The following is a 27,786-nucleotide window of genomic DNA, read 5'->3' on the forward strand; positions in this document are numbered from 1 at the left end:
AAAGTCTCTGTGTTTGGGCATGGGCTGGGCAGCCCCTGGCAGAGAGCTCTCCTCAACATGGTAAGCAGCAGGAGGTCGTTTCTTGATTTCAGCAAGGCATTTGATACTGTTCCCCATGACGTCCTTATAACAAAGCTGAGGAAGTGTGGGATAGATGAGTGGACAGTGAGGTGGGTTGAGAACTGGCTGACTGGCAGAGCACAGAGGGTCGTTGTTGGTGGTGCAGAGTCCGGTTGGAGGCCTGTAACTAGCGGTGTTCCTCAGGGGTCTGTGCTGGGTCCGGTCTTGTTCAACATCTTCATCAATGACCTTGATGAGGGGATAATGGCCACCCTCAGCAAGTTTGCTGATGATACGAAGTTGGGAGGATTGGCTGACACGCCTGAAGGCTGTGCTGCCATTCAGCAAGACCTGGATAGGCTGGAGAGCTGGGCAGAAAAAAACCGGATGAGGTTTAACAAAAGCAAGTGTAGAGTCTTGCATCTGGGGAGGAATAATTGCATGCACCAGTACAGGTTGGGGGATGACCTGCTGGAGGGGAGCTCTGCGGAAAGGGACCTGGGTGTCCTGGTGGACGACAGGTTGGCCATGAGCCAGCAGTGTGCCCTTGTGGCCAAAAAGGCCAATGGCTTACTGGGGTGCATTAAAAAGAGCATGGCCAGTAGGTCAAGGGAGGTGATCCTCCCCCTCTACTCTGCCCTGGTAAGACCTCATCTGGAGTACTGCGTCCAGTTCTGGGCTCCCCAGTACAAAAAAGACAGGGATCTCTTGGAAAGAGTCCAGCGGAGGGCCACGAAGATGGTGAAGGGCCTGGAGCACCTCCCCTATGAGGAAAGGCTGAGTGAACTGGGTCTGTTCAGCCTTGAGAAAAGGAGACTGAGAGGGGACCTGATCCGGGTCTATAAATATCTAAGGTGTGGGGGGCAGAATGGCGAGGCCGGACTCTTTTCAGTGGTGAGTGGAGACAGGACAAGGGGAAACGGCCAGAAACTGGAGCATAGGAAGTTCCGCACAAACATGCGCAAGAACTTCTTTACAGTGAGGTGACGGAGCACTGGAACAGGCTGCCCAGGGAGGTGGTGAAGTCTCCTTCTCTGGAGACGTTCAAGACCTGCCTGGATGCCTACCTGTGCAACCTGCTGTAGGGAACCTGCTTTGGCAGGGGGGTTGGACTCGATGATCTCTGGAGGTCCCTTCCAACCCCTACAATTCTGTGATTCTGTGATTCTGTGATTCTGTGATTCTGCCTTGGCACACACAGGTTCTTATGGCACTGCCAGGCTGTCATGGGCAGCAGGGCCAAACCCTGGTTGTGCTCTCAGAAGAGGCGTTTTCTTTAAAAGAGAAAAAAAATGGTCTCTGTGTGGCGCAGCTGGAATAAGACAAGAATTTGGAAGAAGCTGCAGCCACTCTTGACTAGGAGATGACTGCCTCACAGAAGTAGGCCCAGGGGTTGTGACATGTCCATACGTAGCAGAATTGTCCTTCATATTTCCGTTCCTGTCAGGGCAGACTCACCCCCCCCCCAATCCCCCCCTCTACTGAGTCATGCAGCACAAATAATTCCCCAAACCCCTCCTTGCCTCCTTGCCACCACACAGAGGGACAAGGCTTTCTCCTCAAGGCTCTGCATTGTTGTGACAAAGCCCCACTGCCCCATGCTGCGGGGATGGGTGACTGATAACTGGATGCCCTCCCCCATGGGCCACAGACTGCCAGCCTCTCTCATGCTCCTCCGTCCCCCCTTTTGAACAATGTGAAGGTCTCATGGGATCATTGGGAACTGCAGAAGTGGTGTTAAGCCTTAGTCTACTTCCTGCAATCAAAGCTCAGCTCACCTGGATAGTGAGGTCAAAGCAGGTGTGTACTTGTGGGAGGACAACAGCCATGGACTGAGATAGCTGACCCTCTGTAAATGCTGTAACAACTTAAAGGCAGATGGCAAGTTATCTTAAATAAATATTTCTTAACTTCTTTTCATTGAAGAATAAAAGAATATATCAGTCTTAAAAGCAGTGGATTAAACAAGATAAACACAAGCCTGTCTTGGAAATACTGATCCCAGACTGAAGAGCTTTGTTGCAGGCTGTTGTCAGGTGAGCAGGATGATTCTGCACAGAGATGTCCTTTGGGGGAGGACGTGGCTCCTCAACCTGGGCTCTGCCATTCCACAGACCATCCTGACTGCAGCACAGCTCTTGCTGCAGCTCCATCGTGTTTTGTTGAGTTCAGTGAGGCTATCTAGTAAGCTCAAGGGAAACTGCTTGTTTCCACAGCTCCTTGAAACACATTTGTGTGAATGTTTATAAAAAACTCAAGTTTGCAAGGAAGGTAATATCTTTTTAAGGAATCAGGTGCATAAGTGGAAAGAGCTTACAAATACATGGTGCAGAATGGTGTGAGTTCATGTGCATTTCTGACTGTTGCAAATCACATATGGCTGTTTTTGGAAAAAACAAACAAACAAACAGAAATGGAAACAAAAACCCAACGTTCTTTGGCTGCAAACAACTCCTTGAGGTAAAATAACCATCACTCCTGAATAACAGTGTATCTGCTGAGTACAGGTGTGCATCTTATGGCTGTCTCCAGTTCTGAGCGTTTTACTTCCTGATCCTTTATAGCAGTGCCTAGCATTTTTTGAAACGTAACTTGCATTTTTAGCAGTTCCTAAGAACTCATATGGCTAAACAAAATTTTCAAAAGTGACAGAGGACCTGATGGCTTTGTTTGTGTATTTTTTTTTACACGCTTACAAATTTTAGCTAAATGATAGCTGTTAATTTTAGGTTAAGAGTCTTATTCAGACACCTTATCAGTGTCCACGTGTCCAGTAACCGGTGTTATTCCTAAGATCCTTAAGACAAATTTCTTTTCTTAGATGTATTTCAAACGATTAAGATGTATTTCAAACGATGAAGTACACTGTGTTGAAGCTCCGATAATTTAATGCAATGACTGCTAACTGTCACTAGAGGACGCTCTTAATACATTGTGGAGAAGCAAAACTAGGAAACCTTTTTTTCTGTGCATTCCCTTCTCTCCAACACAGGAGACTGATTTTTCTATCTTTCATGAGGAAACAAAACGTTCATTTATATTTCCATGATGCTTCTGCATAGTTATTTCCACACTTTTAACCATAAAATCATTCTAGACATTACATTCTGATGAGATTAGGCAAAACATAGATAAATTGCATATTCCTGATCATCAATATTTGTTTTTTTCCATCGTAATTTTTAAGTTGCATACTGAGAAGTATTTGAGCAATAGCTTCTAATTATAGTAGTTATGTTTTTATATATTGTGGGGGGAGAAATACCTTGCCTGTAATATAAACTGGATGCTATTATTTTTCTAGTGTTTTGATGCTTGCTGTTTTCCACCCTTAATCTTCCCCATCTGATTCGTCTTTGATCAACTGCATTCATCTCCTGCATAAGGAGTCACAACTAAAATAATATGAAAAATATATTAGTATTTTGCTGAGAGCTCTAAAATAACTCATGTGGATCTATTAACATCTAAAATAGGCAATACCCAGGGTAGGATATGTATGTCATCAGGACATGTACATCAAATTACTTTGGCAACTTATATGCCTTTCTGGTACCCTATCCTGCACATTGCTTCCACATTCATTTGGTACTCCAGAAGGGTTGTTTGTTTGTTTGTTTGTTTGTTTTTCCTGAGTGAAACTGCTCATCCATTAGATCAGAATGAGCAGATTGTTTTGGGCTAAGGAAGTGTTCTCCAGGCTTTCAAAACACACAGATGGCCAAACATCTGTTCTCTGCTCTGTTCTCTTTTAGCCATGCCTCTAAAGAAGTGTTTGTGGGGAGTGGTCTGTCCAGGATGCTCTGTTTTGGAAGCCACATTGTTGCATCAGCATAGCAGCATGCTCACGTGAACAACATTCTTAATCCTGGCCCTGACTTTTCTGGCCAAGCTGCTCTGGTGCCAACTATGACATGCTATTTGGCCACATACCTGATTTCCTTCTCCTGCAATCTGATCTTTGCCATGGCTGACCTTTCCGTCGGTTATGTTGTTTCAATGCTAATCGTGTGTTGTTGGCTCTGCTGGCTGTTCTGTATTTGTAATAATGGAGTGACTGATTCAGAGTTCATTAGAACCAGTCCCTACTTGCATCAGCCTCTCTCAAATTGTGCAATGGCATGCTTCTGTTTTGTGGCTAGGGCAATACCTGAGGGTGCAGTTTGCACTGGTTCACTTTCCCGCCTGGAGCTTGTCTTTCCTCTCTCACAGTCTGGCTGAGGAGCTCAGCAGCCTGTGCGCAAAGCCTATTTTGGGGCACTTGCTGGGGGAGCACATTTTTGTTTGTTTGTTTTTCTCCTGAGCTAGGGAGGAGGGGAGTAAGTCTGTGCAGCTTGAATGAAGCTTTGTTTTGTGTTGAGGAAATGAAAGGCTGAGATCTTGTCTAGCCTGACACAAAAATGTTTCCTTCCACAGGACCGAGTCTTTTGGCTTGACGTCCCTGACGTGGTGAGGCAAAAGAAGGGCTGCATTTACCAGAGTGCCAGAGCAGAGGAACACCCGCTACATGCAGCGGTTGGAGACCTTGAGTGGGAGGTGGTGAATTATTGTTTCTGCTGGAGAGAGTTTTTAACCACGTGCCTTCCCCTTCGGGCTATTGCTCAAACCACTGTGCTATAGAATTTTGCTCCTCAACATTCCTAATTGCTTAGGGCCTACTGATGCAGATCTGAGCTTATTAGCACCTCTGTTAACGACATCCATCTTTTCTTAAAGTAATGATAAAATATAAGAGTCTGGTGCTCCTGTGCTTTCAGATGCTCAGTGTCAGACCAAACTAGAGAGCTATTTGTTTGCTTTTAATCCTGACTATTATTTAAGCACCATGTGGGAATTTGAAAGACCAGGTTCAGTATACTGTTATGTAGAAGAGTTCATGTGCATTTCCGTGGAGGACAAAGAAGCCTTGACCTGTTTGCTTTTATTGTAAATGCTCCAGCTGATGACTTTTCATCTGTGATTTTGTACCTTTAAGCACACAGTGTTTTCTCCATCTGAAGTTACTTAACAAATGTGGGTGGCCATAATTTCAGCTTGATGAAAGAGACTATTTACTAAAATAAATGAATCAAATCTGTACTTGGCTACCCACCATACACCTGCAAAATTTGCTTCCTAGATAGTCATAGCAACTATTTCAGCTCATATGAACTTGACCAGTGGCATAACAAGTTCCTACCATGATGTTGTCAGACTTTTGCTCTGGCTGATGGCTACGCTGTCTACTTTCTGGAGAGCATTCTGCTCAAGATGCAGACCTGCTACAGATACGAGATCTGTAGCTCTAGGATATGTAGTTCCTGATTGGATTGACTTACTAACCAAACTGCAGTTTGTGAGTGCATCTAACAGCAGGCAATACAGAATGGGAAAGTTGCTGTGACAGCACCTCAAATGCACTTGGCCTTGCACTCCCTGGAAGAAAATGTTATCAGTGATCAGTATCTTACCCACCGTAAACTGTTGAAAAAATCCAGAGGTACTGGGAAGTATGTTTAGAGGTCATTTTATCCATCTCCAAAGCAAAGCTAGCATGGATGGCTAAGCTCGAGTGAAAGTTGTACAGTGCATATCATGTATACAACTGCAGCATCTATTTCAAGTTGAGGCTTAAAAAGAAGAAAAATTCTGAACCCCCAGCCTTCCTCTTGCAGAGTTAGGCTCCAGTCTTCTCTCTTGTCTGAATCTCTTCCTTTCCCTGCTTCTTGAGACCACCTGTACACATTGCTTCAGCATCATTAAATCATTTGTAGGCAGGTGTCAGCTGAGAGCAATCCCTGGACATCAATGTGTGAAGAAGAGAGAGTTGATATGGAAAGGTTTTCTGTGTGTGAGGGATTACTAGAACAAATACTTAAGAGTAGGATCTCTCAGATAGTATGTCATGGCTTTGTTTTTCAGGATTTGTTCTTCACTCACAACTTACAATATATTCCAGGAATACAAAACCTCTCAGATTTATCCAAACCAAATGCATTTCAGGTGTTCTTGTAAATAGACTTGTATTTTTTTCCAGAGCACATCTTGGAAATGTTCAGACGTTTGGGCACCCACATGAGCTTGTGAGCTGGAGGACATTTCCTTAGTCTGATCTAGCTCGATCTTCCTGAACCAGGAAGTGCACAAGTGTACATTTCAGCTGCTGAAAATGTGGGTGTGAAATTGGGATACTTCCATGTCAGCTGGCTTCTGGCTAAATAGTAGGGGAAGTGAGCACAGCCATGTTTGACAAACTTTCACAGTGGGCACACATAGCACAAAATGAAGTCTTAGCCTGGAAGTACAGTATTGCCCCTGATAGCAATGGTGTGAGACCCCATCCTTCTGACCCTGCTGGGCTGGTCTCTCCTATACACACCACAAACTGATTTTTTTTCATCTTAAATCCTCAAAGCTGCTGGAAGACGCCATCACCCAAAATGGGGGTAGGTAGGAAATAGCTCTGATCACTGTAGGATGACTGTAGGGATATTTCCTAATAATGACCTATTTCAACAGTGAGACATAGATATATGGTATTTCTTTATGTCTGAATACACAGTAGAGATCTTAACTGCTGTTTTAGAAACTGGCTCAGCTGAGGAGTTGTAGACCTCGTGGAATTTTCATCGTTGCTATTCATTTTATGTTTTCTTCTGTGAGGTAATATAATTCTGTGGGGTTTCAGTTATTTCTTTACCTGAATCATCAAGATAAAGCATTTTCATGTGCCTATCAAGTTTATGGTCTCTTGAGGCCACAGGCTTTATAGGATACGCAGCTGTGGCTGATATGAAAAAGATTTGTAAGGCCGGGGTAAGGCAACACTGGAACAGTCACAACAACAGTGGCCCCTCTTAAACTCCACACCACACTTAGGTTACTCAAAGCATTTCTCTATTCTGTGTACAATAGTTTTCACTCTGGTACAATAAGAGCAGCAGAGCCTCCAAAATCTTTGTGGGTCTAAGGGGCCAGCCAGTTCTGCACTCCCTCACTTGACTTTATCAGTGGAAATTCCTTCCTTGCTGATCGAATGACCAAGGGAAAATTATCTCTTTTTAAAACAGTTCACATTTCTTTGGATTCAGTTTCAAATTGGCGTTCTTAAGCTTATCACAGACCATTTGTAAATGCACTAGTTCCTGACCGAAAGATTTAGCATGTACCAGATTTGTTATCCATCTAGGACAAACAGTCTGAAAGAGACACATGCCATACAGAACATTCTCCATGAACCATTTAGAGGTAGCAAGAGCACTGCATAATCTAGAGAACATTATTTAAAATTGACAGGATCTTTATCCTGCTATAAAAGCAGCCTTCTTCTGGGGCTTTTGGATTTACTTTCACATTCACCTACCCACTTAAGATCAATGCAGGCATCCAACAAACCTTTCTATAACATCAAAAGCACCCAAGTACTCGCCTAACATCTCTCTGATCCAGTACCAGTCAGACACAAACACTGCACACGGTCCCCTGTTTGCTTGAGTAGAGAAGGACTTTGAAGGTGAGAGGCCATTGCTTAGTTGGCTACCTCAGATCCCCTTCTCTCTTTCAATGCTGCAAGGTCACATGCTCAGTACTTGCTCAGGCTTGTCCTCAGCTCCCTGCTCCCACTTTACCTTGGTGGTATTTTTCTGTCTCTCTCTCCAATTGACTTGCTTTTTTTTCTACAACAGTGATACATAATACTGCCAATATGTGCCCAGTGGTATGTCTGTGGGATTTGCTTGAAGGCTGCTTTTGCTAGAGCTTTCCAACACCGCAGTAAATCTTCCTGACTGCTTTCCCTGATGACAGCTTCCTACTGTAGCTAACAAGGTTGGCAAGCTTGATCCCCCTCTGTGGTAGTAGGATCTACATATAACAAAGGATAGAAATCTCTGGAAGTAACTATTTAATCTTACCTAATTCTCACAATGTCTCATACATTTCTTCCTATAGTGAATTGTGGCAGAAGCATAAGAAAGGCTGTAGGATCAGTCATTTCTGCCAAATTTAATTGTCTTTTCTTAAAGGGGAAACCACTGATCTACATGCTTGAGCATCTTCATCTCAGTGCTGTATTGTTACATGCCATGCTTGGGTGGAGTTAAAAACCTTCAGTCAGAGCTTACAGCACTGGTAGTACAAAAGAAATTTCTGAATATAGAGTCACAGCATTACAACATGCTGATAGTATTACAGTGTGGGGCAACCAAACCAGTTTGTGACCTTGAAACCAAGACAGGTGCCTTCTGTTCTTTCAATTCACTCCCTGAAAGAAGGAAACAGTGAAGGTGGATTGCCATATCTCTTCCTGAGCAGGCAGCTGAACAGGTCCAGACCTCTCCCCACATCCTGATCTGCTGGTGGTTTGCATCTGGGTAGCTGCTTCACTCTTACAGTTCTCTGAGTGTCAGGGTGAGTGGTAAGGAAAGCTGGAAGAAATTGCTTGTCCCTTTGCTGACTCTGCCTTGAAGAGAAGCTGGCATCTACATTAAGTTGTTACCACTGTTAGTCAACACCCTGTCGTGTTTTGTTTACACGAGGTAAATGGCTGCTGACATTTTCCTTTCACGGAATGACTGGCTTGGTCACCAGATCTGTCTGGGCTTGTCAAAACTGTTTGGGTATCTTGGGAGAGGCCCAAATTTTTACCAGCCTGAAATCTCCTGGAGGAATGGGGTAAAGTCTTTCCAACTGGGCATATATATGCTTCTCTTGTATCCCAGACTTTCTGTGCATTAGAACCATCTCTTCAATGCTATCCCTTGGAATGGATGAAGGAAAAACAAGTGTTATTCCATGCTTCTATCATCCCATCCCTCTGTAGTTTCCAGACAGTTGTGCCTCACCTCTCTCAGATATACTTAGGGGAAGATGCTTACAGTCCTGCTCCCAGGGCACTCAGACAGGAGCCGGCTCAAGCTGACTCACTCCTGCTGCTCCTTTCCACTCAGAAGAGCAGGGAAGAAGGTTATGAGGATGGTGCTGATGCTGATGTGTGCTATCTGTGCCGTGCCAGAGCACAACCAAGGGCAAGCAGGCAGAGATGCCTCAGTGCCTAGCAGTGACAGAGGGACTGGGAATGGAGAGTCATTTATTTTCTTCCTCTGCTTCTGCAGTGGCCTGCATTGCTCCCTCTACCTCATTTTGCTGTATTTTTGTAGTTCTTAAGAAACAGTAAAAAATTTTTCCCCCTTTGAAGTCACTACAGATGTATGTATCATATAGCTGGGCTATGAAATAGCTGCTTTTCTGCATGTTTTCCCCTTTATTAGAAAAAGGCAATTTTCCAGGTAGATTTTTAAATTTTATTTTTCCTTAAGAAAAGAGATGAAGTACCATCTGTCTTGTTTGCAGTAACGGCTGCCGTAAGTTCTTCTTTTGACAAGACTTAGAAATAAGACAAAAATAACTGAGACAACTGCTTTCCTAAGCTACAGAATCTCAACTGATAACATTGAAAAAGAAGCTGATAATATTGATTACTTGTGTATCTGTAGTTAAACTTCCAGAATCAGTGCAGAAAGAAGCTTAACTGGCCTTTTTGCAGTATAAGAACGCAGAGCTAAATTCCAAATGTAAAATTTTTATGGATATAAATATAAGGGATGATTTTCAGACAAAGTTAATATTTTTGCTTAATACCCAAAGGTCCCACAAGGTGCACTTGGAAAGGAATCCCTGAGTGTAGTAGGTATACTTCTGTGTGAACCAAGAAGTAGATTTTCAGAGTGGTTCATGGAAGATCTGAGACTAGCTTGATCACAAAGGACCCCAATTCTGCCATCACTTCTGCCTTGAATAACTTGAAATATTTGTTCAGGTAAATTAATATTTCAAAATATAAAGCTATTCATGTTCACTGGCAGGATCCAGGATAAGCAGCTACACAAACATTGCTCTGGCACTAGTCTCCTGAATGTCTGTAGAAAAAAATGTTAGACCTTGGTCCTCTAAGTTGCCTAGTTGCGAAATCCACATTGCTAAATATCCGAGGATGTGCATGCCCAGAATGAGTGCCTGATGTTTTTAACAAAGACTTCAAGGGCCTCTTTGTGCCTCTAGCCACACTCGTATCTCCTCCTTGTTTTCTTTCAGCCACTGAATATTGTTCTTCACCAGCTCAATTGACTGACTCCTGGACGATTCTCCTGCTCCAGCATTAGGATATTTCTCAAAGAAATACTCCATCTGGAAAAGAAAGAAAGAACTGACATGAAAAAAATAACACTAGTGTTGAGCAAGTATGTTTTTACGGGGACCAGATAAGTGCAATTTTGTCTAAGTGAAACGTTAAAGTTCTGACTCGTAGTACTGGAATAGTTTTACAGTAATCCATGCTGCTATACACACTTGGTGAATAAAAAAACAAGCTTTCACAGAATCACAGAATCACAGAATCACAGAATCACCCGGGTTGGAAGGGACCCCAAGGATCATGTAGTTCCAACCCCCCTGCCTAGCAGGGCCACCAAACATACACATTCAGATCAGGTTGCCCAGGACCCCGTCCAACCTGGCCTTAAACACGTCCAAGGACGGGGCATCCACAACCTCCCTGGGCAGCCCGTTCCAGGGCCTAACCACTCTCCTAGTAAAGAACTTCCCCCTAACATCTAACCTAAATCTTCCCTCCTTCAACTTAAAACCATTTCCCCTAGTCCTGCTGTTGTCAGCTTTCCAACCAGTAGATTACAAAATATGCTGACATAAAACCAAGAGAGATGCTGGCACAGTACCTGCCAAAGCTGGAGGTCAGTGTTGAAGTTTTGGGTGATAGTTACAATGCGACCAAGGGTTCTATAATTGATAGTGAATCTAGGAAAACAAAACAAAACATCAAGCAGCATTTGATGTAAAACTGCTCAAAATAAAGGGCACAATCAGTTATCTGAAGCTTAAACTTCTAAATGCAGTACAACAGAACATGCACCCAGATTTTGGTGTTTTTGGAAATACTTGAAAAATAGTGCTCCTACAGAATATCTATACTGTTCTAAAATACTTCTACTAATGGAATGATCTTTTCTGTTTGTTTTATTTTGCTTTGCTTTTTAATTTTACAGCCAATAGCTTATTGTTTCATATTGGAAATAATTTAAAGACATTTTTTTCCTCCCAGGACGTCCTGCTGTTTTGGAACCAAACTGCTGAGCAACAGAAATGCAGTCTGGTTCACAGCTCTAGACTATCAGGTGTGTTTGGCTTCTGTGCCTTCACACGTTGTTTAAAAGGAAGGAGAGAGAAGAGTAAAACTAAACAGTGTACTCTTAATTCAGCTGCTCATCTTCACCTATGCTGGTTGCTATCACCAGCAGAAGGAATTGTAATAACACCTCTCTGTGCACCAATTTATTGTTATGAAATCCATAAAAAGAAAACTCTACATCAGAGTGGAGACACAACTATTGCAGAGTATTTCCATCCAATTACAAGATTTCTACACATTGGTAGAACTTTTTATACTTTTTAAATCACAGTTTCTTGGTAGTGGTCATTTAGGGAAAGAATGTTTTTTAAGTTAGTGGCAAAATATTTTTTCATTGCAGGTGGTCATGATTGTATTGAATATGCTTTTTTTCCATAATACAAAGAAGCTGACTATAAGAACCGCTTGCTTTTACAGAAACTATAGAATGATCACAAACTTTATCTTTCAAGAAGAAAAAAAAAAGGCAATGATTATAGCTATAGTGAAAATGTAGGACCTGGCATATGAGAAGATACACAGGTGGATGTAGATCTAAAATTCCAAATGAGTTCCTTAGCATACCTGTCAACTAAGTATTCCCAATTAAGACGAATCCAGTCCCAGGCCATTGTTTTTCCATAGGTGTTATAGGAAATGTATCTCACAACTGTGAACACATCTTGGCTTTTGATGAGGCTGGAGTTGAAAATGTATTTCAGATACCTAAGAGAAATCCCGTAAGAATGTATTTGTTGAAAACTGTATCAAGAGATAATAGAATACTGAAAGAAAACTGAATAATTAGACATCTCCTGAGAAAAGAAGCAGAGCTTATGCATCTCTAGCTTCTTCAAAATACCTAAAAGACAGTAGTATTTCAGTATTTTAATCATGCAATGAAAACAAAGTTGGAGCAGCCAGCAACCCGTCCAAACATCAGAAAATAGTGGTCCAAGCTATAAAGAGCTTATAGGAACCATGAGGACACATGCTCATGCTGAAAGCTGGGCTGTTGCTTTGTTTCTGAAATCCTTATTCACACAAATGAATTAATTTGGGCACAGCATGTCTGCATGTGCTGCAGTTATTCTCCCACTCACAGCAGAAATGATTTTGACTGACAGAGGAGGGGACCCTTATGATGCACATGTGCAGGGCGATGAGGAGCATGGTCTTAGCTTCATAGCAGCAGCTGTAGAAGACCACCCTTTGGCTGTCATGTGCTGGGATTAAGGCTCTTTCTTTCTTTCCTATATGCTAGTGACAGGAACAATTTTCTCAACCTGTTTGCTCTTTTTCCCTCCTTTATTGTTTTAATAGTAAATAGATACATTCTCCCTAATTTAAGAGTAATTTTTTATTTTCTGCAAATTTAGGTTGATCTAGATTATTAATTTACGTCCTCATCCTGACAGTGATTAGTTATCAAATGGCTTTAGGTTATGGCTGTTATGGCTACAAAAATTATGAATAGAGTTGCCTACTACCACTAATCTAACTATCTTTTATATTTACTCTTTCCTTATTCCATCTTGTCTGAACTTGGAACTCTTTCAAGCAGACCGCTCCATTTTGTGGTATTTAAACAAGGCTCCTACAAAGAGGTAAATGGCTCCAGTGAGGGCATTTGCCAGAAGCTCTGCTGTATGGTACAGCTACAAACCAAGGTGTGCATCCCAGAGTGGCAGCCTGGGGAGATGCTCACCTGGTCTGACAGCTGCACAGAACAGTACAGTATCCAGATTCCCTATTGCTGAATGCAATTTTCCCCATTGATGGGTTCCTGTTCCTGGTCTGGGATGAACAGTGCTCTGGAAGTCATGTCTTTCTTTTCTAATTATAGAGGAAATGTAGAAAAAGAATCTTCTCCTGATGCCTCACTATTAGGCAGCTGAAGTTACACAGGGCATTGTTGGGAAAGCTGAGGGCTGTTGATCTTTTGCAGAAGTTACCATGTGTTCAATATCTGTTCACTAACGTATCAAGGCTTTTTTTCTACTATAATGCAGTCTCAGAGGTGGGTGTTAAATAACGATGCTTGAAAATGTGTTGCGTTCTGCATGCTGTAATATGACAAAAATGCACAAGAAAGAGGAGAAATGAAAGAGTAAACAGTGAATAGTTGCAGCTCTAGGGAAAGAATGATCCTTGTGCATTGAAATCACCTGTCCAAAAGGGTGATGTTAGTCACCGATGCCAGGCCATACAGGAGTTTTTCTTTTTCTTGTGCTAACGAAGTTTCCTGGTATGTCTTGAACATGTAATTCCATGATGACTCATTGCCTGAATTCTGCATCCCATAGCGGTATACCAGGAGTCTGAGATTTACATCAATGCTAGAATAACAAAAAAAGTATTTTAATATTCTTCCTTCTTTTTCTGCTGGAGATTTGTGACCAAGTCACTTTGCCAGGACCCATGAGAACTCACGTTTGTCCTTGTAGCCATTGCTCAAACTGCTGAGAAGCACTGTTAAGAGATTCTGCATCATTCATACGGCATGCAAAGCCTAGAACAGCTGCACGAAGAAGCCTTTAAAAGAGAGAGGAAAAGAAAAAGAAAGATTTCCCTTAGCACTCCTTGAATCCATCAATAATATGATAAAAAATAGTAAAAATATTGTTCAACCTGTCCAAATGGCTTCCAGAATCAGTCCAGTTCAGTTTATTCACAATGGGTTTTACCAGAGCTTGAAAATATTGCTGAGGTAGAAAAAGAGAGATGGTTATTTGTATAGGTTTCATTAAATAGCAGTATATTTATAATTTATTCCCTTTCATTTTCCAAGAACTACCATATCTTAAATGAAAAGGGATACAAACACACATGCAGATGATCTTTTCAGCTCACCATGACATGTCAAATCTGAACACGTTTATGCATTCTTTCTTGCAACACTGATATGCAAGTAGAACAAAAGTCACCCTGCTTCTCTCCAGCTTTGTCTTTGCCCCAGAATGAAAGCCAGGGCATAGCAATGGCACACTGCCATAACTTTTTCGCAAGGGTAATCTTGACTTGAGGACATAGTTATTTTAGTGACCATTAAATCATGTTCAGCTTCAGGTCAACTGTCAAATCTTCTGACTGCCACGTTGAGATACAGTCATCCTTTGTGCTGAGGACAGGTGCCAGAGCTCTTGCTGCCCTGTACATTCTTATTTGTTGTATGCAGGACAGCCTTGACAAACAAGTCTCTGTACTGTGACTTATGGTGATTGATTATAAGAATAAGCAGGCATAATTTATTTCCTCCAAATGCATAGACCTGAGCTGGCAGTTCAGGTAATTCAGAAATCAGTGCTAAGCAGTTTTCAGCATTTCTTTAAGAGTAGAGTAACAAAAACTAATTACTGATAGCTCAGCAACACTGAAAATCAATCAAACTTCAATATTATTGCCATTACGGATTCTCAACTGTCAGATCCATTGATCCCATGCAGGAATATATTTTTGCTTCATCACCTGAAACAGGAGGTAGAGATCTGTATCGTCTTCGAGCATGTCTGCGATGTAAGTCACAGCTGATATAGCTCTGTGCCAAGGTAAATAATCTGTTTCATTTACTAGGTATTTTGTGAGCTCCAGGGGAACAGAGTAATTCACAAGTCCAGCTCTGAGAAGGGAGAAAACAGAACTTGTGTTATTTTGATGGATTTGGAGAACTTACTTCTTTAAAGATGCCGGAATACTACTCACTTTAGAAGGTCTGAAATAATAAATTTTAGGAGGAGAAAAATAGTCTGGAATGGAATCTGGGAGGTGTTTTTCAAAGACACCACCGAGAATCACTTTTGGTCAATGCCTAATTGCAGGAGCTCTTGCTGTAATGAGGAAGTTGCCCATATTATGCAGGGGCCCAGAGCTCCCAGAAGTGAGTAGCCCCTAACTGACTACACTAAGTCCAGTCATACAAAAGAAATCATTAGTTCTGTAGAAATACTGAAGCGCTGAGGAGCTTCAGACTTAGAGGTTGTTACAGAGCTCACCCAAAGTTTATCTATATCAGTGAGTGTGGGTACAAGAGCTACGAGTTTCCAAGCACATTTCTAAGAAAGATATCTGAGGTGGTAGTTACTTCCTAATGCCATGCTGTGCATTGTAGGCATTACCTTTGATTTTCAGAATGCATAACTTCATCTGAAGTGCTTCTATCATCGTTTTCTATGTGATAAAAGTACTCCTTTCTGAAACCTCTGCAATTAAAGAGGTTTTTTTCCTCCACCAAGTAGAGAGGGAGCATTTCTCTTGACTATGTTGATACTGCAAGTTACCAATACATGCTCTTATTTGCTCCTTCTAGAGGGCAACGTAAGGTGAAAAACAAGACAAATTCAGAAATTATCTTTTGGCCACTGGATTCTAGTTAATAGAAAATGGAAAGTGAAAAACTTCTGTTGAACTCTGCAGGGAATTAGTTTACCTTGCTAAGGAAAAGGCATCATCCAAAATCCCTGCACGGTCAGCGACTGAAAAAGTCTATACAAAAAGAGGATGAGAGTCATTAAGAATACATGGATTATTTGCAGGAAACAAACAAACAAACAAACAAACAAACAAACAACCTGCCTTTATAAACCTCTGTTAGAGACCAACCAGATAGATTAATATTGTGGCACTCACTTCGTGGTTGCTGACCAGAAGATTCGTCAATTCGTTCCAGTTTTGACTATCATAATTGACACGATAGAATCCAATGTGGTCTGGATTAATGTTCAGAAAGGCACTATCAGGTGATGTTATTGTAATTCCTGAAAAACAAACAAACAGTGATTAGTCAGTGCATCTTAAATAACACAGAACTCACTGGAGATACCTTGATTCCAAAAGTAATATTTGGTTTTAATGAATATCAAAATAAGAGCTAAGCCTCAACTTAGGGTTTTTTTTTTTTTTTTTTTTTAATGGCTTTGATTAAAGATTAGTTAATATGGGCATTATGAACTGGATATCAACACTTGTGTTAAAATGGTGAGCTACACTGGGGCAGCTGGTTTGTTAAATTTAAAATGGACACCTCTGCGATTAGACTGAAGAAGGATACTGAAAATCTTTGTCTATTTATTACTTATGAAAGAGCTGAGGAAGTTTACCTGCAGAATCAGAGACGTTGTAGAATGTGTAACTTGTTGAATTCCCCAGTCCCCATTTCACTGGTATATTCCATTTGTAACTGAAATTATTTAAAGGGAAAGAGAATCAAATTATATTTGAAATCAAATACTAAAAATAAGACTCCAGCATATGCTTTTATTGGGCTAAATGTGTACATCACATTTTATGAAGCAACTGTGTGTTTGTGCATATATTCATCTACCAAATATCCCTTATAATTCACCCTCCCTGGCTTTTTACCAATAGCTGTTGTCTATGTTACAAAGACATTTCTGTACTGTGATACTCTATTCAGAGAACAAAATGTCAGACATTGCTGTGGTATGATTGGGGCAGTTATATTCCCTGAAAAGTAAAGTAAAAAGCGTGAAATGTCTGAGTGTGTTCATGTTCTAGAGATGGAGAATAGAAATAGCTTCTCATACTTCCTATTTATAGAAAGTTCTCAAATGCATCTGTTGGACTGTGGTTTTGTCCAGAATCCAATGTTGATGTGTTAGTCTAAGTTACTGCAGTACTTTGTTGATCATGTGCCTACAGAGAATCCTTTTTTTTTTTTCTCCTAAGGGTATCAGTGTAAGTGTTAGGGCCATATCTTTCTGAATACAGCCTCCCCCTCTTGGTAACTGTGCTGGAGAGGGTAATTACCCATAATCAGAGATTGTGCAGATGAATTTCTGGTGTGCTGTGCTGTGTAGCTTATTACCATAACACTGGAACGTTCAGCTCTTTTAAGTAGCATCTTCATGTCACATCAGATAATAACAAGGAGCACAGCAATTAATTTAGTAAAAGATGATTGTACGTGGATGACTCATGTCAGTGTTAATATGTCCAGGGCTCTGTGCAGATACTAGTTAATCTTCACAGTGCTCACTTGAAATAAGTGGCTAAGTGTTATTAACAAGTGGTTAAGTGTTATTAAACCTTTTTTACAGATGAGAAAACTGAAATACCAAATGTGACCTTACTTCTCACTCTTCACATCTGTGAGTAGTCACAGTGGCTAGATGCAGGCTTCTCAGTCTGGGCTGTGCCCTATATCCAAATGTGTTGAGAATAGTTTGAAGGTTAGACACTAGGGCTGTAAGAGAGCCACAGCACAGCCTGACCAAGACTGTGAAGGGGCAGTCAGTGGAAGAGGATGGCAGAGCATGCTGAGAGCATGCTTGCACAACTGCCTACATAGTGCTGGTAAAATTATTAAGCCCTTTTGGGTAGTCACCTGCTGTTAGCATCCATTTTAGCATATTACAGTCCAACCCAGGGAGATTTCTCTTCTATATAAACACCTTTGTGACAAGTACGATAATAGGAAAACTTGTTTACAACTGTGTATTAAATGATTAATTGTTAATTTTCAGGAAATACAAAAATGAAGATGATTGTATGCCCTGTTGTCTCCATGAAGAAACATCAGCTATTGTTTTGTATCTTCTAAAAATATATATATATATTTAAAGGGACTTATACTCGTTGAGTTTTTACGAGTCCTCTTATATAGCTTATTGCAATAGAATTTAGAGAGGTTATTTTTTGACCAGAAGCCTCAGTATTGAGTTTCCTCAAGAGAAAGCATGTAAAAGATTGTTTTTTTTTAAAATGGCTTGCAAATGCATTTAATAGGGGAGGGATTTTATTTAGTTTTCATTATATGGTCTTGGGATTGCACATGGACATGCTTTTTCCGAGCATCAGATATAATAGCTGTGTTCTCCCAGCTGTGCATATTGAGGTCACATTCCTGATGTGCTATGGTGCAGTTACGTATTTGCCCAGTAGCACTATTTTAAAAGCACAAGATTTCAAACTTCTTTTTCTTTTGAGTGTCAGCGTTTAGGGGAGGTCACTTTCAAGCCAAACAAGCTTGAAACAAACAGGCAGACCAGGATACCACACCTGAAATTTTCAACAAACGATCTCTAGCAGAAAGAATTATCTAGAAACTTGAACTCAGACAGAGGAAATGAGAAGTATGTGGGAAGGAGACTGGCTGGTAACATGGGCAAGAAATACTGAGGGAGGCTCTTTGAGGGAGGCCTCTTGCAAGGATAAAGCATATACAAGACTTAATAGTTTTCACTGGTTAAATCAAAACCCTGCATCCAGACATTAAGTGGCCTGTCCCATTTTGGTGTAGAATCTCTTCAGGACCTTCCTCATCCTCATCTGTGAGGCTGTAAGTGGGAGGTACTGACTTTCAGTAGATCGTCTTTTAGGCAAGAGGTTAGGTCTGTCCCAGGATAGATAATATCAGCATTAGGATATATGTATTACTGCAGTTTATTTTCAAGTAATTTATAAACATTACACAGTCAAAATCAGATTCCGTCCTCACTTTAGGAATGGTATAACAGTATAAAGCTCAGCTTCCCAACAGGCTAAAGCAGGAACCATGCTGGGATTTCTACTCAAGAAATAACAAATGGCAAGGCACTCCAAGTCTTGAATTCAGGCAAAAGGATTCCTGAGTCTGCTATCCCAGATCTTAGTGCAGTAAGGCTAAGTTTAACAATGTTAGCCTGAGCTAAATAGAAAGAAAACAGCTCTGGGTAAGACTCAGTATTATTTATTAATGACTAACTATTTCACAGTAATTTGTGCTTTTAAAAGATGTAGAGAAGATCCTGTATTGTGTTACGTTATACATCCTATATCATGTAGGAAAAGGAATAAGTTTGTACAGTATAAAATACCTGGATCATGACATCTGATTTCTGGGTAGAGACAATTTTGTGGCAGTTTTCTTTATTCTGACAGACTGTAATTTGCAGTAATTCAGCAGGTATCTTGCAAACATCTGAGATGTTTGCATATGGAAATGAGGTCTTGTGAGAGACCCTGTCCAATTTCATTCTATGGTGGTTGATGATGAAGCCCGGATTCAAAGGGCTGAGGCTGTCCTAAATTTGTAATATTTCATCTAAATTCCTGCTATTAAAAAACAAAAACCAAAAAACAAGCTCTAAGTTTACTAAGAAGGAGCACAGTGCTGCCTATTTGTATGTCAGTAAGAGGATGTATATTTTGGACAGGTATTTACAGCAGGGTCTTACCCAAGATCAGAAGGAGGATATGAAGCATCTGCACTGGGATCCAAGAGAAAACGTTTCTGTATGAGTACTGAATTACTTCCCATCTCCAAAACAGGGTAGCCCATCTGCCTTGTCCATGTGTCCATGACTTCACTCACAGGTTTATTACTTGCCTGTGAATGATGGGAGACGGTTGCAGGGCAAAAGCAAACTCAGGCCAAAGAGAAAAAAAACAACGAAAAACAATCTCTAGCAGAAAGAATTATCTAGAAACTTGAACTCAGACAGAGGAAATGAGAAGTATGTGGGAAGGAGACTGGCTGGTAACGTGGGCAAGAAATACCGAGGGCTCTTTGAAGGAGGCCTCTTGCAAGCTGCAAGATCTCTCTCTTTTTTTTTTTTTTTTTAAGTAATAGAACAGGATAGGAAGGACATAAAAAGACTTCCTAAAGCTAGAAGTTGCATTGCAGCATGCTTTGTTTCAAGTGTGAATGGGGAGCCGCTGTTATCACCAGCAGCTAAACTAATGTAAGATTGGTCTGTTCTGTGGACCAAGAACTTCTGTTCAAAAGGCTGGAGCTGGAGAAAGTTGCTTTTGCCTCTCAGACTTCTGAGTGTGAGGGAAGGGTTATGCTCTGCATCCTTTTTTAGATAAACTTGGTGATGTGAAGATGCAGAAAATCAGAGAGAGCTTGTAGTTGAGTAGGAAGAAGCATGAGATCAAGAAGAAAAAGGGAACTAGAAAGGGGACACAGGTGCAACTTGGGTTGGGTGAGTGTCCACCCTGAATGAAGGGAGGGAAAGGAAATAGCATTAGGGAAGAACCTGGTTCTTAGGTAGACTTCTAAAGGATAATGAGACAGAAAGAAACAGGTCAGCAATACAGAAAGGGAAAGATCAGAAAGTGCTGTGGCACAAAACAAGCACGCTGAGAATTGGAAAATGGAGATGGAGACAAGCACCAAAATTAGTTGGTGATTTATAATATTGAGAGCTTTCAAACACGTGAATCTGGTTAGAGATGACTGAGGATGTGGTGTGTAAGTTTGTGGTGAATGAGGAATGTTTTCACCCATCAAATGAGTGTGAAATGCAGAAGGGAAGTTTCAGAAGCAGGCTGTTTGCTAACAAGTTCTCTTTTCTTTTTTCTTATTCCACTCCCCAAACTCTTGTGCCAAAGATAAAGAAATAACGTAAAGTTCCTAGAAATAAGTTATGCTGTAATATGCTGGGAGGTTGCTTAGCTTATGATCTCTCATTGACAGAAGAGCCATAGAATATAGAATGTTTAGGAAATTGAAATCAGTAGAGGAATTTGTATAAGTGAGAGTTTGGATACATACGTTTTCTAGAGCTTCCCAGAAATCTTGTGTCTTGGCATTCTGGAAATGGTGGTTCTTCAAATAGTCCTAGGGGGAGGCAGAAGACTGTGAAAATACTATCAGTTCTTTGTCTCCTATGAAAACAGTGCATGTATTCAAATAGGATCAGTTGCATGGAGTATCTGTGGGTGACATTTTACTGAACCTGGAGAGACCTTAAGCTGTTTGTACACTGGTTTATTTCTCCATCTTTACAGGCCACAACAGAGCTCCTGCACAATACCCCTGGAATGTTTTAGGCTGTCCTAAAAAAGGAGATCTGTTGCCTTAATTTCATGAGTACAGGAAGCAAACAGTTGCTTTAAGCGATGCTTCTAGCTTTGCCTAAGGTGAAAGTATGGAAAAGTTCCTCAGAAATACTGAAAAGGTCTGTTAAATAAAAAGAAGCATTTTCTAGTGATAATGTTGTAGGTGGGAAAGTATTGAAATACTTTAAATCACTCATAATATATTATGATTTATTTATCGATATACACACTCCTACATATGTATCTACACATATTTTCCAGACGAGAACTTCACATCTTATGATCAATTTTGTTAAGTATATCCATCTCAAGAAGAAAACCAGCAAAGTCAAAAATAACATTAGGGAAGATAAAGTTGTTCATTGAAGAGATGTTTCTGTCAGAGCGTAAAGCCCCTTGATGCATCCATCTCGTATTACCACATGATTAAATGGATTCATATTTATCTGATAAACTTCCTTTTTATGTATCCCATAATGCTGAAAGTCAGCACTTTTTGTGTGTTCTTTGTATTTCATTTGAATGGATAGCAGCACGCTCTGCTGCAATTTTCTGTAGAACGAAAGAGGTTGTTCTAATGGGGAAGCTATTTCAGGAGATTTCTCTAGCTGTGGAAGCAGAGAAGTCTGGTCACCTCTAAGCTGTGGTCAAAATGGAATTGAAAAAAATAGCATTATAAGAAATAATGTTGTATCTGCCAGCTTTAAACATTGTTCCTATCCTGTGCCCTTTCTGTCAGTTTAATGCGTGCTTTCCTACCCTGTCAAGTGGACCTCGTGAGATTTAGTCAGTAGATGGTGCTGTTTGTCTCATTGTTAGCTGCAGCTACTCATCTCTGTGTTTGGAAAGCTGGGAAAAGAAGAAGCTGTTATCTTTTGTGGACAGAGTTGTTTTCCTATATCATAGGACTGTCCTGACTGAATGTATGAAAGGAAAAACCAAGGGAAATACAACTTTCCTGTAGTTGCCCATAGATGTGCTTTCCAGAAGGGAAGGAATTAAAAGCATATTTGGTAAATCTGCATTGTAACTTTCCAGAGACATCAGATGTTAATTCAATGGAAAGAGCAGATAACCTTATTTCTGGATGGTCTTCTCTATGCTATTTTCAATTTCTGTAGTTTAGTAGCACCTTTTTTTTTTTTTTTTTTTTTTTTTTTTTTTTTTTTTTTTTTTTTTTTTTTTTTTTCTCCAAGAGAGATAACTATGAACTGGACAATGTCTCCCTTTTCTACTCCCAGTTGCCTCTGCTCCCTTGGGCTGGGTGCTCCAGCATCAGGTCTCAGGACATGGAGCAGTTTACATCCGTAAGAATTTTCCTACAAAGCTGGCTGGGGTTGGCTAGTCTCATGAAGCTGCAGATATGCTTTACAGCTGAATGCAGGAATTCTAGCTGACAACAGGATCAACCCAACAGTTTAAGAAGTTCCTCTGCTATGAGCTGTCATAAATTTTGGTTCTCATTGGCAGACTATCAAATCTTCCTGCAGTTTGTGTTCCTATTTTGTGGGAGAGTGGAGCTTTACTTTGACACTGTCCACTCAGCACTGAAATAAGCTGAATGTTTCTCCCACTAATAGCAGAATTTCTCGTATTCGCTTTTTGAGTAACGACTTTGCTACTGCTCCATGAGGAAGGGCTGCTTTCCTGGCATGTTTTGGTGCCATTCATACCTGACACCCTTTCTGGAAGAGTTCTGGTGTAATCCAGTCTTGAAGCATCCTGAGAATTGATGCACCCTGAGGGGAAAGGGAAGAAGGTCATTCCACACTGCTTTAACATCGCATTTACATTCACCTGAAAAGCAACATATGAATGAATATTTTATAAAGCAAAAGTAGAAACTATCCGTCTAACAAAGGATGTGTTTTATCTCATTCCTTTGCAGCACTGCCTGCACAAAAAACTAATTCTGCATGTGAGAGTTGGTCTTTAGCAGTGATCAGATGCCTGCTGCTGGGGGTGACTATGCCGCCACTCTGCCTATTAGTACAAGTAGGGCTCCCTGTTGCACTTCAAATAGGAGCCAGTCCCATCCAGCCACAGCTTGAATAAGGAAGCAAGTTCTACTGTATGCTCAGCAGATAGGGAACTAACACACTGCAATTCTGGGGGCATCACATAGTGGGGATGTCAACTCCACATTCAGAATGAATTTTGCTGATTACTGATGCAAAAGCCTTAGTTTCTGAAGCAGGGTAGAACAAGAATCAGAGAAGAGACTGACTTTGGTGTCACAGAAATAATTAGGACCTCGAAAGAAGAAAGACACAGAGGGAATGCAGATGAAAGAAGCAAAGAACAGTGCAGGTCAAAGAACAATGTAGGCAAAAAATGAGGAAAGTGAAAAGCAATGCAACACAAATCTAAAATGCAAAATATGATTTGGAGATTACTGTGTTTTCATTTTTCCAACTAAATCAAATGGCAGCTGAAAGCCTAATACTATGAATGGTTTAAAAATCCAGTTGTCCCGTGAAAACATAAATGTTATATATGAGTTCTTGGTAAATCCTGTCTCCTTTATTTATGTGACTGAGAATAAAAACTTGGCTGCACTCATCTAAGGAAAGTAACTGAAGAGGTATGCCTCAGAACCAACTGTTGTTGTGAAGTCAAGGTGATTAGTAGATGATACTTTTTCTGATACAGTAACAAATCTATTTGACACAAAGTATGTTCAGTAAATGGTTGAATGAAACTTAGCCACTAATGAATATCTGTTCTTTCATAAGGCTACTGATGATTAACAGTGATCATAAGGCTGTGTGTGTGCTGTAGGGTATCTCAGCTTTATCTATGAGCCACTTCTTATGTGATATAACCTCTCACAGACCATCCCCTCCCATTTATAATAAAAGTCAGAGGAGAATTAAGCACTTGTGCAAGCATTTGAGGCCCGTGAAGTTTTATTTTCCTTTAAATTGCAATGCATAGTTAGTTGATGTATCTTAATACAGTTGCTTTTTGGTTTTTTCTCATGTCCATCCTTTGAAGTTAATAACAGAGCGTATACGAGGAAAAACCCATGCTAACAAAATTACTAGTTATAGGAACCCCAGTGTTTTCTTCTCTATATTTCAAATATTTGGGAAGATGCAAGAAAACAACCGTAACTTGAGTAGCTGACATCTGATGGTATCTCTGCTTCTTTGATTGAGTTAGAGTGATTACCAAGCATATGATTGGACTGCGTGTAGTGGAAATGTGGAACTTTTAATCCTAAGCTTCTTTGGCTGGGAGGTTCTGAAACTGTGGGGCTCCCAAGAGAGAATTTCCAGCAGAACTCTTAAATGTTTGTTTACTAGAAAGGTAATCAATGCTTGAATTACAAAGATTTTTTAAAAAATCATTATTATTTTAACAAGACTTTCTGCATTAAGAGGGATGATTAAACTGGAACACAATTATTTATATCAATTCTGCATTCACCCATCTCTGTTCCAGTGTGGTTTTTCTAGTGCATAATGCCGTCCTGATCATGCAGAAGCTAGAGGTTCATTTACAGAACACACTACAATTGCTCCACAGATCCTGAGGCATTTCATTAGACTTCTAGGATCATATAAGCCTTGTAATTGCTATGGTAAAACTAACAGAACATTCCAAATTATGCTTTGTTTGTTTATTGATGGATATTATCATGAGGAGATTGTTTTTCTAAGAAAAATGCTAAAGAGAAGCCAAAATAAGACCAAACAGAAAAACAAGTTAATTTTGTCATGCATTTATATATAAATACCAACAGTAATTTGAGCTAAATCTATGTGAAGACTTTCTCATTCAAGCCAAATTATATCCTAAGCCAAATTATATCCCAAGCAGAATGTTCCCAAACAATGCAAGAGTCTTCAAATGTTTTTGCTTAAAAAAAAAAAAAAAAAAAAAAAAAATCATGTGGCAATTATCTAGGCACAAGAGATGAGTTGAAGCTATGATTTTTTTTCTCAATTATTATTATTATTTTTTTTTTAGACTGCGCAAAGATGTGCCTCTTGCTTAGGCAATAAAATACATTTTGGTCCTGTGTATTTGATTTAACTCTGGACATTTTCTTGATTTTCATTAGCTTGATTTAAGAACGTCAGTGTTATACAACATAGGTTTTAGTATGGTTTATGATTTGTGTGTGAGGAATTTATGATGCAATAAATACTGATTGTATTGTTGGATAGAGGATTTAACAGTTGAGAACAGAAAAGTGATGGAAATGGATGGATCAAGTCTAGCTAATAAAAGTAATACCTATGGCTATAGATTTTAGCTGAAGCATGAGTAAGCTAAAATCAATGAAATACATATTTTTTCTCTAGTTGGAATGAGAACTTGGAGAGGAACAAGTGAAACTTAACAATGGGGGATTTTGCATGTTCAGTGAAAACATCAGATAGAAACCACAGATAATCATAAGGAAGCTGTCAATACAACCATGTTTATCAGCATCATAAGAAATATGGTATGGGAGATGACTGCTTGAGCTCCGCAGCACTCAATGAACTGTGTATTTAACATCTTCCTGTTTAGGGACAGTGCTTGTAGAGTCTGGAGATAGGCCATATTTGTTCAGACTTCTAGGGTGCCTGGGATCCTTTGATCAATAAAGGACGAAAAATTATTTTCCTATTTTCACTGCTTGATTCCCTGCCTTGCTTCCTAAAAATAGAAGTTATGGTGTCCCAGAGTTGCCCCAGGGAAGACAGAGAGTGGACATATGGACATCTGCCCTTGTATTAGACTGCGTCTTGATTTAACTGGGCTGCATCAACACATAAGGTGGTGGGAGAGGGAGCTGTTCAGTGACTGGCTTAATTTAATTCAAACTCTAGTATTACTAGTAGCAGATCCTGCTGGTATCAGTGACTACTCTCACCATCACTTTTGATTGAATCATCAGTGATAACAGGGAACATCCCAGAGAAAAGCTCTGTGCAAACACAGCCCCTGCTGGCTTAGGAACTGTGGCTATGAACTCCTCTGACTTTTATCTCCTCTCCTAAGCCTCCACTTTCTTTGCAGGCGAAGTCACTGCAGGAGGATGTCTTACCTTACTGTAGGATATCCCATCAAACACAGAGGTGATTTCAGCTGGGGTTGATACATCAACCACAATTGGATGGGAAGAAAGCAACGAGTCATCCTCCAGTACTGGAAGAACATCATCAATTAAAACCTGTTCAAGCTGACAAAGAGAAAGTGTTAGAAGATTAACAAAGCAGGACTATATACTTCACAAAATAAGTAGCTTGAGCTGCAGCTTCTCTAGGGGGAGGCATTTGGAAATGGAATGAAATGTCATATCCTATAAAGAGGACTTGCAAATTCATACTTTACCTCTGAGATGGCAGGGATACAATTTTTCCTTAACTATGATAAATCACCTTTTGCAAATCCCATTTCCCATGTGTATCATATCACAGTATAGCCCCCAGTAGGCATAAAAGAAGTCTTTGTTATAGATTTGAGCAGTGTGACAATATCTCAAAGCATTAGGGGTTCCTCTTGCTAAAATGGAGCTGGGAGAGAGGGAAGGAGGTTTCTCCATTGTACTGGTAATTATAATTTTTTAAAGGATAAAATAACCTGTAAGCAAAACCCCCTTACTTCTTAATAAATATTGGTACAAGACTAAATTTCAATTTAGTTTTTCTCTACTGATGCTCCATAGGATGAAAATGCTGAAATGGTGCTCAGTCTTAAAATGAATATGACATTTACATACGAAAAGGACTTATAAATTCTAGGCTCAATAATGAAAATTGTTATTTCTTATGGAAGCAGCACAACAGATCTCCTACTTCAAAGTCCAAAAGAAGTGCAAGAATGATTTTTGTCCTCAGATATTTTTTGAGTAGCCGGTAGGTGCTGCCTGCTCCAGACATCACTAGTCTTGATGATGGGGTTAATCTTTACAGCACCTACCCACTTCCTTCCAGGGTATGTGTTGTACATTTTCTAGTATATATAATGTCATTACTCCTGGATGACTAAGGGAAATATGAACGCCATGTGCCATCACATTTGTTTGGCAGAAACCTCACTTTCCTTGCACACTGCTATCATTCCTCACAGTGTAATGATTATTTAAAGCTACTCTTTTTTTCTGGAAGCCTTGGAAGCAACTGTTGTTTTTGCTACAGCTGGCACCACAGGCCATTCACTGTCACTGCCTAACTTTACATTGTGCAGATTAGAGGCACTTCAAGTTGTAAAGAGTTACTACAGCCAAACAACCTAAATAAATGAGATTCTCTATCTTCCAGTGCTGGATATTTGAACAACCTTTCAACAGCTCTAAGGCTCTGCACAGAATCCATGTAGGTATCGTCTGCCAAAATAATAACTAAATACTTCACTTGTTAGAAGGAATAACTGTTCTCAGTGGACTAAAATTTTACAAAGTTTATTTTGATTAGTTTCAGACTATAACATAGGGAGGTAGAAATGTTTGATCAAACCTTTTCTTTATATTGCACAGTACCACACTGCTGTTGTGGTTTTTTTTTTTTTTAATCAATATATTTTAAGTTGTCATCGTTGTTACCTTATTTTTATGCTGTAGTGGAAATGCTAAGTTATGGCTTGAACCAGTGACTGAGCACCCGGTGAGAAGGCAGGGCCAGCCTCAGGGAAGCTCAGGTGCAAGCAATGCTCCTGAGTAACTGGAAGGGATGGAGCCAGGATCTACTCCTCAGATCTCATTTAAGTGCTGGCAGTGGAGGGAAGGGTGTTCTGCTGGAGATCTCTGCCTATCAAAGGCCTTCCAAGGGTAAACAGATTTTTTT

General features: G+C 40.3%; 1 protein-coding gene across 1 annotated transcript in view; it reads right to left on the reverse strand.

Moving 5' to 3' along the window:
* Nucleotides 1–9,327: 9,327 nt before the first annotated feature.
* LOC125692197 (glutamyl aminopeptidase) overlaps nucleotides 9,328–27,786 on the reverse strand; it is a 32,637-nt gene continuing 14,178 nt past the window's right edge. Inside the window, exons 7-20 of the mRNA XM_048942398.1 lie at nucleotides 26,049–26,183; nucleotides 22,678–22,743; nucleotides 20,718–20,783; nucleotides 19,396–19,547; nucleotides 16,318–16,397; nucleotides 15,848–15,975; nucleotides 15,648–15,703; nucleotides 14,690–14,840; nucleotides 13,853–13,926; nucleotides 13,655–13,756; nucleotides 13,390–13,560; nucleotides 11,807–11,947; nucleotides 10,773–10,851; nucleotides 9,328–10,224 (exon numbers count right to left, since the gene is read on the reverse strand). Of these exons, the coding sequence (XP_048798355.1) occupies nucleotides 10,075–10,224; nucleotides 10,773–10,851; nucleotides 11,807–11,947; nucleotides 13,390–13,560; nucleotides 13,655–13,756; nucleotides 13,853–13,926; nucleotides 14,690–14,840; nucleotides 15,648–15,703; nucleotides 15,848–15,975; nucleotides 16,318–16,397; nucleotides 19,396–19,547; nucleotides 20,718–20,783; nucleotides 22,678–22,743; nucleotides 26,049–26,183 (1,551 nt within the window). The 3' untranslated portion in view covers nucleotides 9,328–10,074. The remainder of the gene's footprint in view (nucleotides 10,225–10,772; nucleotides 10,852–11,806; nucleotides 11,948–13,389; nucleotides 13,561–13,654; nucleotides 13,757–13,852; nucleotides 13,927–14,689; nucleotides 14,841–15,647; nucleotides 15,704–15,847; nucleotides 15,976–16,317; nucleotides 16,398–19,395; nucleotides 19,548–20,717; nucleotides 20,784–22,677; nucleotides 22,744–26,048; nucleotides 26,184–27,786) is intronic.

The sequence above is a fragment of the Lagopus muta genome, chromosome 4, assembly GCF_023343835.1.
Source record: "Lagopus muta isolate bLagMut1 chromosome 4, bLagMut1 primary, whole genome shotgun sequence".
Taxonomy (NCBI): domain Eukaryota; kingdom Metazoa; phylum Chordata; class Aves; order Galliformes; family Phasianidae; genus Lagopus; species Lagopus muta.